The 10791-nt window shown below is 54.2% G+C and overlaps 1 protein-coding gene across 1 annotated transcript; it reads right to left on the bottom strand.

The window, feature by feature from the left end:
• Positions 1–341: 341 nt before the first annotated feature.
• GDF11 (growth differentiation factor 11) lies at positions 342–10010 on the bottom strand. The gene is made up of 3 exons (XM_023643752.2): positions 9534–10010; positions 4259–4656; positions 342–3729 (listed from the first exon to the last, which is right to left on the bottom strand). The coding sequence occupies exons 1-3, from the start codon at positions 9967–9969 to the stop codon at positions 3349–3351; spliced, it is 1215 nt and encodes a 404-aa protein (XP_023499520.1). The 5' UTR covers positions 9970–10010; the 3' UTR covers positions 342–3348.
• Positions 10011–10791: the final 781 nt, after the last annotated feature.

Raw genomic sequence — 10791 nt, 5'->3', positions numbered from 1 at the left:
CTGCAGAATAGGATAGACATTAGCTGGATCATCTCAAGAGAACTTCTACATCTTCTATTCTGTGGAGGCTGGGAGAGAGTTTTTGTAACCTTTGAGACTGTTGTGGGTCAAGCTCTCAAGAGAAGAGTTGTTCTAGGTGTCCTCCCTTTCCCGTCCTCTGCTCGTCCTCTGGGCTGCATGTCCCGACCTTCATCCCAAATGCCCCTATTGTTTTTTTCCTTGCTCCAAACACCCCTATCTTCTTAGTCCTTGAGCACAAGGTTTCATCCTCTCAGATCCTCTTCTGTTCCTGGTGTCCCAGGTGTAAATGTGGCGCTTGATTAGGGAGAAGAGCTCATCACTGAATTCTAAACTCTTTGACTGCTTTTATTTTTCCTTTTTCAGGTTCAAGTGCTGGATTGTGTCATGTGACCATCCCAAAACTCAGAGCACCCTATGGCCATCTTTGCCCTCTGTCACATAACTTGAAACTGCCTGATGGCCTTTTTGCAATGGTTCCCTCCAGGAGGCCTTGATCTCAGTGAAGAAGTCCTTTCCCGGCATTCCAGTGCCCCTGGCAGCCCCATACTCCTCAGACACCCTTAACAAACAAAGGCAATCACACACACAGTGTAACAAATACACAAAGTAAATAATAATTACACTAATTATGATCGGAGGGGCACTGGCCAGGTCCACACACATTATAAGGTGGGAGATGGGGGGTGCTAGTTCCCACTAGGTCTCTAGGCTGTGTCCCCAAGCCTCTTTACCCCATGCCTCTTTGGGGTGAGTAGGACCAGGGTAATGAGACTTCAACTCATAGATTTATGTTCATAAGAGAAAGACCACCACCACCACCACCAAAGGTCTTTATTTGGTGGTATTAAAGGGGCATATTCTAGGTGTCCCCCAAGTCTAATGTCCCAGCTCTCTAGAATTTGGGGAAGTCACCTGAGGCCTATTACCTAACCCCCACCCTGTACCAAGATCAAGAGACATGAGCATTTGACCTTGGAGGAGGCATCTTCTGTTCTTCACTTCTCTGCTTCTCTCCTCCCACCAAGGAAATGTGAATGGTGTTGATGGTCAGGTGTATCTCGTTCTCCAAGATTGGGGCAGAAGGAAGGGTCAAGAACAGGGCCAGAGAGAAGAGGCTGGGGGTTAGCACAGCTGCTATATGGGAGGAGGCGAGTTGAAATGCTTAACAGCCCCTGCCCATTCCTGTACCGAAACACCTCATCTCACTTGTTCACTGTGGGAATGGGAATAAGATGCTAAAGCTCACCGTCACCTTCCCAAGGGTGGTCACATACCTTTGCCCCTTCCACTCGTTGGGCCAGGCGGGAGAGTCATGCTCTTGGGAAGAACAAGCCTTCCAGGTCAGCTCTCCAGCTTGGCCTTTACTTCAGTTCAGTACTGTTTGCATCAGACCCATAACTGCTGGCTCTACTTAGAGTGACAGTTTGCTGAAGGTTCTTTCCCCCTCCTCTCCTGACATCCTCTAGGCTCTTGCCTGGAACCAAGAGGTCTGGTGGTGAGGTATGGATAGGGTATGGATCAGGAGATTCTCAACTCCTTGGCTTCAGGCACTGTCCAGCTGGGAGGCAGAGGGGAACTTGTACTCTGAAGCCCGCGACTCCTCTAAGCCTCACATCTCTTCACCACTACTCTGGTGCCCTGGTTATCTGTCCCACAGCGAGAGGTATTTTATGTCCATAAAGTGCCCGTGGTAAGTGCTCAGAATTCATCTCTTGGCTGTGGCGGGTGCTGCTATTTCTCATTCCATCGAGGGGAAGAAACTGAGGCACAGTGAGTCCAGAGGAGGGTGGAACAGGATAGTGGGAGGAACGAATAGGCCCAGCTAATGACTTGGAGTGGCAACCCATCCCTGCCTGCTTCCTAGCCTTCCAAACCAGGGAGTCTCCATCCTTCCCATCCTCGGCTCTAACTGGCCTTGTCAGATGCTTCTCCCTACTGTTTTGTCCCCTCCCTGCTGCCAGGTACTACTAGATTCCAAAAATAAAAGATAAAAATAATTATAGACACTCTGCTCCCTTGTTCTCCCTGCTTCCACCCTGAGCTTTGGGGTTGGGGACTAAAATGTCCCCCTTCCAGAATCCCTTCCACCTTGGTCTGCTGGCTCTATTCCCTAGCCCAGAGCAGTGATTTGGATTCAAACGCCCTGTAACCTTCAGCCTCCTTTCTTGACGACTCCTAACCCTTCCCAGACCCAGGGACTCTGGGATTTCTATACTTTTCTTTTATTGACCTGAAGATAGAGGCTGGGAGCAGGGGCATTCCACAGGCTCTTTGGTCTCTCTCTTGGCTGGGGGGAATTTGGGCTTAAGCAGGCCATACCCTCTGGCTAAATAACTCAATACTATGAGAGTGGACCTGAGGGTTAGTTTAGTGGCTCTCATATAGATCCTGGATGTTGAGGGCTTTCCCCTCCAACCCCCCAGCTCCTTAACCCTAACCTCTTACAGTTTCTGTGACTGCTGGAATTCACTTCAACCCGTTTGGCTCAGGAAGGTTAAGTAGGGTGATTATGGATTAGAAACTTCCATGTGTCAGCCCTCTTGCCTTCTACTCCCATTCCCAACCCTGGAGGCTTTATACAAGTGCTTAAGAAGGTGGGTATTGAGGGAGAACAGGGTTTGGGGAATAAGGGGCAAATGGGGCACAGTGGGCGGGGGCCCTTCTATTTCAGTAAAGCCAAACACCAAAAAATGAAAAGTCACAATAAATAAATAAATAAAATTCCAAAATCCTTGCTTTTGCCCCTGCCCTCACTTCCCTTCCCCCAGCCAGTGCTGGAGGGAGAAAGGGAAGAAGCTACGAATGGACTTCTGACTTCTTCTCCTACTGAGAATGGTAGTCAGGGGATCTCCCCAAACCATACCAAACCCCTCACCTTGCCAGTGGAAGAAAGGAGGTTTGGTGTGGGTTTTTCTCTTGTTACTCCATTTCGGTCTCTTTCTCATTGTTTATCTCTGCCTAGTCTCTGTCTCTCCTGCCTCTCTATCCCTTTGCTTCCTCACCACTGCTCTTTTTGTTCCTCTGTCTCTATCCCTCTGCTCTACTTCTGTCTCTACGTCTCTCTGTCTTCTTGCCAAACCTTCTTACCTGCAAACCTCAAACACTCCCCACCTGACCATGCCCCCTCCTCTTCTCCCTTTCCCCCAAACACCTCACCCCTCAATCCCCACCTGCCTCCCTCTGTTGTATTGCACACTGCTTGGGCAGGGAACAAGGTGTGATGTTCGTGGGAAGAGGTGGAGGGAGCTCGAGGGCCTGGGGGTATGGGAGTCAGGGCTGGGGGTCTAGGGGTAGGGTCAGTGGGGGAGGCATCATCTGTCCCCCACCTTAGGAGCAGCCACAGCGATCCACAACCATGCCAGGGATCTTGCCGTAGATAATCTGCTGCTTGTCATTGAAGTAGAGCATGTTGATTGGGGACATCTTGGTGGGGGTACAGCAGGGCCCAGCAGAGCCTCTTGGATTAGCCTGTTGTACCAAGTGGGTGTGTGGATACTTTTGCATGAACATGTACTCGCACTGGCCGGAGCAGTAGTTGGCTTTGTAGCGTTTAGGCGCGATGATCCAGTCCCAGCCGAAAGCCTCAAAGTCCACTGTGAGGGGATAGCGGCAGCAGCGGGACTCACTTGAGTGCTCATCGCAGTCCAGGCCCAGGTTCCGCCGGGACCGTTTTGTGTTCTCTAGGACTCGAAGCTCCATGAAAGGATGCTGGGGGTGAGGGAGAGGAGAAAGAGATGTGATACAGCCATGAAGAGCTCCTATTCCGTTCCTTTCTCACCTGCCCCTCAACAGGGACATGAGAACAGAGACCATTGACTTCTCAGCTTTTCCGCTGCTCCCATCCCCAGCCCATATCTTCTACCCACTTTTCTTGCCAGCTAGACATTTCTCCTTCAACCCACCTTCCCTAATTCTACCTCTCCTGGCAACCCGACCCTCAGCAGTCTCTTGGCCCAAGGCCTCATCAACAGCCCATTTTGTGTTCCCATGGATCTCCTATTAACTCACACTTTCACCCCAAATCCAGTTTTCAGCTGTCGCCTGGCTTGGATCTTCAAAAAGTGATAGCTGCCACTCCCCGTCCCTCCCAAACTCCTCCTCTAGAATCAGCTCCTGGCCCCAGAGAAATAATGCTGGTCCCCACCCCCCTTCACATTCCTGGTCTACCTTTTCCAACATCCCACCTCCTCAGGGCCAGGTTACACATATCTGCCACCATCTCAGGCTCCCTGCTCACCAGCCCCTCAGCTCCTGGCCCCAGGGAGGTGACAGCCAGGTCTGTGCCACTGGGATCAAAGGCGTTGATCTCGATGCCCCAGTTGCTCTGTGGCTGGCGGAACCAGCTGTGTAACACTTGCTTGAAGTCGATGCTCTGCCAGTGGCCGGAGCGCGAGTGTAGCTCAATCTTCAGTGAGCGGATACGGATATGACGCCGGCCTCCACCCCCTCCTCCTGCAGTCCCTTCCCCAGTTAGGGGTTTCAGTCGCAAGATTTGCAGGTAGACTGTGGCTGGGCGGGGCACAGGCCGTAGATACACCCACAGCTGGGCCTTCAGTACCTTTGTGAACATCACCTTGGGACTGAAGTGGAAATGGCAACAGAGAGGGCTGCCATCTGTCTGCACCGCAGGGTCGGCTGATAAGAGAGAATGGGGCACAGCATCAGCAAAGGGTGTTTGTGGAGGGGGTCAGCAGCCTTGGGTGGCACTGGCAACTCGGACTCCTCAGCCTGAGTTTTCCAGTTCTTTACCCTTGTCCTGTGCCCATCTTGTTGACTTCCATGTCACTGGTACCCAGAACAGTGCCTCCTTTCTTTCCCTGTAGGATGATGGCTCTATCAGGCCTTATTGCTCTGCATCCATTCCCTAATCCATTTACCCTAATTCATAGGTTCCTCTCTACCAGATAACCTGCAAAGATAGTTATTAGGGAATTCTCCCTCCACCTGCAGCCTTCCCTTCCTCCAACTTTCCCCAGCATGTATGGCTCCAATTTTTTCTGAGCCTTTGATGTTCTTCATAGAAGCCAAACCTCATATTACACCTGCTGTCCTCAGGTCACCTGCTTCATTTCTGTTCTGTTTTGTCTGGTGGCCAGGTGCAGCCTGGCAAGCCCCCCCAAAACAGATGGCCTCAGAGAGTGGATAACCCAGGGTCTAGATAGGGAGCATGGGCTAAATTTATTCCATGAAGTAAACCAGAATGAAGATCTAGGCTTCTTGCATCATTCCCACTAGAAATAACACATCAGAAGAGTGGAACTACTCAAGGACTTCCTATGCATCTGACTCCCAGTCCCCCGACCCTGAGAACAAGTTTCCTCAGCTGCTTCCTCCTGCTCTTCACCATTACTGCCTCAGCTTTTGAGGAAGGGACAAACCACCTCCATGTTTCCTCCCACTTGCCCAAAGCATCAGAAATAATATTCAACACACCAGATTGACTCTAATCAGTCTTCTTTTCTCCCCTGAGCTTCCTTTGGTTTCTCAGTCCAGTGCCAGTAAGTCTTTGCAAAGGTTTAACATACCAACTTTACATTTTGGCCCATTTCCCCTTGTTCTGGACCATAAATTGACCCTTCTTGGGTCTAAAAGATGATTCTCAATATCTGCCTCTGCTTCCATTTCAGCTCTACTCAATTCCCCTTTCTAATCTCTTAAATCAGTTGGGAAGGCCCTAAATCATGCTTCCATTGGACAGGAATATCCATTCTCACTATAAATAGACTGAGAGGAAGAATCAGGAATGAGCCTCCAGAGCCATGTACGTATGATCAGGAAGTTGAAGCCCTTATGTATCATGCCCAGGTCTGCAGAACTCAGAGGACTTAGCATCTGTGGTCTCGCTTCAGCACTCCCCTACTCCTACCCTACCCCCACTCCCACCCCGGAAGAAGGAGGGTCCTCCAAGTGAGATGGGAGTGAAGTGCTTAATGATCTTCATATATTCAGGACTGGAGATACAAAGATCCTCTGCAGCTTGCTTTCCCTTGAGGTCCCAGGGCACTGGTAGTCCTCCCAGCTATCCTGCTGGAGCTGCAGTGATGGTGCAGTGGGGTAGGGTTTGGGGAGTGAGTGGAGATTCAGAGATTAGGAGAGTAGCTGGGGCAGGGGCACAATCCAAATAGCATACTCTGCCTAATTTCAGCATAGGGATTGTTTTATTTTCCTGCCCATTTTCACCATTAGGTACTAATCTCCATAAGGGTGGGCAGATACCAGGTCTGTTTTGCTCACCGTTGGAGCTTTAGCGCCTCCCGTAGATCACGCAGTGCTCGATAAAGGTGTGCTGGGTGAACTCCCTAAACTTCCAGTCTGAAATTTTACAGGCAATGCCTGAAAGTTCTTCCTGGCATCTAAATACTGGTCTTTGACTACAACTGAAGTGGGTTTAGTCACTACCTGACTCATCATTAGCCAGTATCTGATCTTACCCACCAAACTTCTCATTGATACAGGTAATCCTTGCTTCATGGGAGTGCTGAGCACTAAAGAATGTGAAAATAGTAGTAACTTCTCAATAGATGTTGGTTTATTGTTTTCTAAGCTTAAACATACTCCCCTACCTAAGCTGACTCAAGGCTTAGAGATGGGGCACTGGGCACCTGGTGCCAGATGGCGCCCAGTGCCCCATCCCTCTAAGTCTTTCGTTCCCTCAGGCAGAGTCCCCTATCCCCACCCCAGGGGATCACGAGGCAGTTCTCCCCCACTGGATTCGGAGACAGTCGGTGGTACTACAAGGGGACAGGATGAAGAGGTATGGAGAAAGAAAAGGGAAAGGGGAAGAGACGAAGAGACTGGAGATGGTGAGGGATAGAAGAATAGAGAAGAGACTTAGGGATGAAGGTGGGGTAGAAGAGAGGCAGAGACAGGGAGGAGAGAAAGAAGAGAGAGGGGAAGATGATGATAGGAGGAGAAGAAATAAGTTTGGGAGTTGGAGAACACTGGAAGAGAAGGGAGGATGCAAAAGGAGGGAGGCAGCTAAGCCTAGTAGGGTAAAGAGAACGGATAGACGGATACAGAGGGAGGAACAAAGGAGAAGCAGGTAGAGCCTCAGAGGGAAATAAGGGGCTTGAGAGAGTCCCCAACACATACATAGGCCCAGCTCCCAAGGGGAGGGGAAGGAGCCACATCTGTGTTGGATTGATTGGGCTGGTGGCAGGCAGCAGGTCAGGTTTAGTAGGCGGCGCTGGTTGGGAGAGAGGTCACTGCACTATTTTCAGCAAAAGCCCAGCCCCCTCCCTGTTCACCCCCGCAACCCCCCCACCCCACCCCCTATACACACTCTCCTCACCCAGGCTGGAAGGCCTAGGGGCAGGAGGTTGGGCCAGGAGGGCAGGGGCCTCCTGGTGTAGGGAGGAGAGAGAAACTGAGGGGCTGGGCTTGGCTCCCAGAAGGGCAAGGGGGCTGGGTTCCCAGGAAGAAGGCTGGGGTGGGAGAGCCTGAGAGGGTGGAGGGAACTAGGGCAGGCACTGCAGCCTAGGAGAGGTGGGGGCTGGGGTCCAGGGTTGAGGGCTGGGGGAGGGGAGGGAGGGGGAGGGGAGCGGAGGCCATCTCTGCTGACAAACACCTCCCCCGATTAGCAGAGCACAAGTCTCTTATTAAAGCGGGTCCCTGGGGATTAGACTATAAAAGTCTCTTTTTCCTTTTCCCCTCTCTCCCTCCCCTCCCCTCCGCTCCCCCTCCCTCTCTTAAGAGCTCAGCTTGGCTCTTAAAGGGGACGTACAATACCTGGCTGGAGACCCAGTTCCCTAGTTATCCAAGTCCTGAGGAAGCATGAGGGCGCAAGTTAGGGTGGAACCCCACCTGCTGGTGTCCTTCCCCCTCCATCCCCCCAGCCTAACCTGCACTTCCTAATCCATGCTTGCAGAGTCTGTTCACTTCCTGCGTCCGCATAACCAGGGCTAACTCAGGACTCAGGCCCCTTGGTTAAAGAATGCCAGGGGTAGAAAGGGGCAAGGGGAAGCCCAAAGCTCCATCACCCATTCTGGAAATTCTCACGCACGCTACACCACGTAGACGAGAGTATTTTTTCCCTTTGTACCCTTCATCTTCTCCAGCAAACGCTTCTTCAGGAATTCCTCTACAACTCTGTTTCCTAGAATCCCCACCCCCACCCCTGCCCTCGGTCAGTCTTAGACTGACCCTAGCTTCTAGAAAGCAGAAGGGAGACTGAGGAACCCAAGACCAGATCCCAGGCCTTCATCCCTCACCCCCCAAGTTAGTTTCTTAGTCCTTTGAGTTCTCTTTTCTTTACAGCCCTCAGTATTGTGCAGTTAGGGTCTGCAGAAAAACTGGTGGCAGGATGAGGCCCTCAGCCTCCCAGAAGCACACCTGGGTTCCTGAGCCTCTCCCATGGGGGTGAGCCTCTAGGACTCCCCTCAGCCCCCAGCTTTTTATGACCCATCTGCCAATAAACCAGTCTCCCCCCTCTTCTGTTCAGAGCCATAAAACCAGACAGTTGGGGAGGGGGGACTTTGCCAAACCACTAGGGAATAAGAGAAGGCCTGGTTCCTGGAGTTGGAGGTTGGGGGGGGAGAAGACCTCAGTGGAGGAGGGGAAAAGGGAGTCATCTGACCCTAGGGAGAGCTGGGGGGTTGCAGGGGGCAGTGTTGGCCTGGATTTTCCAGGCCATAAAATTTCAAAGCAGCTCCAGTCTATTAACATGTTCATCTTCCGTTTGGCCGGGGGCTTGGATGCCTGGGTTCCCCCTCCCTCTCCATCTATTTCTTTCTTTTTCTCCCTAGATCTTCTCTCTCCTCAAGTCCCGTTGCGGGTAGGGGCGGGTGAATAAGGGATGGAACACTAAGGTTTGAGCAGTCGAACGGGTACCCTTAGTCCCTGAGCAATGGAGTTGAGTTCTCTGTGCTCGGTCAGTACTAAGAAGGCACAGCTTTTCCAGCCCCTTGGGAGACCGGGTGTCAGAAGGGCTCCGGGTGGAATGGGTGCCAGCTGGGCTGCCGGGAGAGATACAGGCTCTGGGATCTCGTTCCTGGGAGAGGGAGAGGAGCACCCAGTACTCTGCAGCAGGGTGGGCGCGTCGCGGGGCCCACGGTGGAAGGGTAGACAGTTGATGCCAGGGCTTTTGGGAGGTGGAGAGCGCTGCATCCCGGCAGGGACTGCGGGGGTCCCGAAGCCTCCTGATTCTGTTCTCCAGCACGGCCCTTCAGGATTGAGTTGCTGCCCCTTCCCTCTGCTGCAGGCGGCCCCCAGCTTCTCCAGACTCCCCCCAACACTGGTCTTTTTCGCACACCCGGGATAGGAGGCGGTATCTCGCAACCCCCTCCGCCCCACTACCTCCGGGGGACAGTGCGTGCACGCAACTCTGCAGCCCATCTCTGTCGCTCGAAAAACTTCTATGGAGCAGCCCCCGCCCCTCAATCCGTCAAGTTTTCGCAGAAAAGGCTTCCGGGCCGGAGCAGCCGGGAGCGCACCGCCTCGGAGCGGAGGCGCTGCGCTCACTTTCCCGGAGCCGGAGCCAGCACCCCACCGCTCGCGCCTTGCCGTCCACTTACTCTCCTGGGCCATGCTAATGACAGTCTCAGTGGTGGCGTGGTACTCGTCCTCCTCCAAGAAGTCCTCCGGCTGCAGCGCGTCGCCCTGGAAGTCGTGCAGGTCCAGGATCTGCTGCAGCGGCGGCGCCTTGGGCAGCAGCTGCTTCACCACCTCGCGGCTGATGTTGGGCGCCTCCTTGAGCCGCAGTTTGCTCAGGATCTGCGACTTGATGCTTTCCAGGCGCAGCTCGCGGCTGTGCTGCCGCCACACGCACACGGGGCAGCCGTCGGGCTCGGGCGCCACGGACGGGGCCGGCCGGCTCGAGCGCTCCCCCCCGGCCCCCGCCGCCGCCGCCGCCGCCGCCGCCGCCGCGGGGCCCTCGGCCGCCTCCCCCCGGGGCCGCAGCTCCAGGGCGAGGAGCAGGAAGCCCAGCAGCAGCGGGGCCGCGAGCACCATGCTGGAGGGGAGGGGAGGGAGGACTGGGGGGCGGGGACGCCGGAGTCCCGCGGGGAGGGGGCGGAGGGAGGAGGGAGGGAGGAGGAGGGGGTCCCGGCGGCGCGGGATTGGGGGCTGCCCGGCCGAGGGGGGGCCGGGGGGGCCGGGGGCGGCGGGCGCGCGGGCGGGGCGGGCGGGCGGCCGGGGCGGGCGGCTGGGGGGGCCCGAGCCCGGGCCAGGCCCTTTATAGCCCCGGCCCCCGTGTCGTAAGCGGCCGCGATTGGCTGCGGAGCCAACAAAAGAGGCAGCGCTGTCATCCGAGGCGAGAGAGGGAGCCGGAGAGAGCCGAGGAAAAGAGAGAGAGAGGGAGGGAGCGAGGGCCCAGAGAGAGATGGAGAGATAGAGATATTGGGGTGGGGGAGAGGGAGGAGAGACAGAGGAAGAAAGTCAGAGTTGGAGACACCAAAGAGAGACAAAGAGAAAAAGAGGGAAGAGACAGATCAGAGGCGCAGAGATAGGAAGAGCAGGAGGAAGAGGAGGAGAGAGACAAAGGGGAGATAAGAGAGAGTCAGAGAGGTGAAGACACAGACAGGACAGACTCAGCTAGAGACGCAGAGACAGAGAAGGAAAGAGACAGGCAGAACTAAGGGAGGAGTTGGAGTGGGGAGAGTCAGAGACAAAGATAAGGAGAGACGCGAGGGAGGAGAGGGGTATGGCTAGACAGGGGGAGGGATGGAGAGGTCAGGGGTGCATAGAAGATGGGAACAGGAGGAGGAACTGATGAGACACAGACCAGAACCCTGAGAAAGAGAGAGAAAAGGAGAGCAATCAAGAGAGGTGAGG

The sequence above is a fragment of the Equus caballus genome, chromosome 6 (genome assembly GCF_041296265.1).
Source record: "Equus caballus isolate H_3958 breed thoroughbred chromosome 6, TB-T2T, whole genome shotgun sequence".
Classification (NCBI taxonomy): domain Eukaryota; kingdom Metazoa; phylum Chordata; class Mammalia; order Perissodactyla; family Equidae; genus Equus; species Equus caballus.
This window is presented reverse-complemented; position numbering and strand designations above follow the sequence as displayed.

What these genes read in the sequence shown, in the direction of transcription:
- GDF11 (XM_023643752.2), bottom strand. Translation starts at nt 9,969, where the DNA reads ATGGTGCTCGCGGCCCCGCTGCTGCTGGGCTTCCTGCTCCTCGCCCTG. An exon ending in CATTAGCATGGCCCAGGAGA is followed by an intron (nt 4,657 to 9,533) that starts GTAAGTGGACGG and finishes CTCTCTTATCAG; the next exon opens with CCGACCCTGCGGTGCAGACA. An exon ending in GGCCAGGAGCTGAGGGGCTG is followed by an intron (nt 3,730 to 4,258) that starts GTGAGCAGGGAG and finishes CCTCACCCCCAG; the next exon opens with CATCCTTTCATGGAGCTTCG.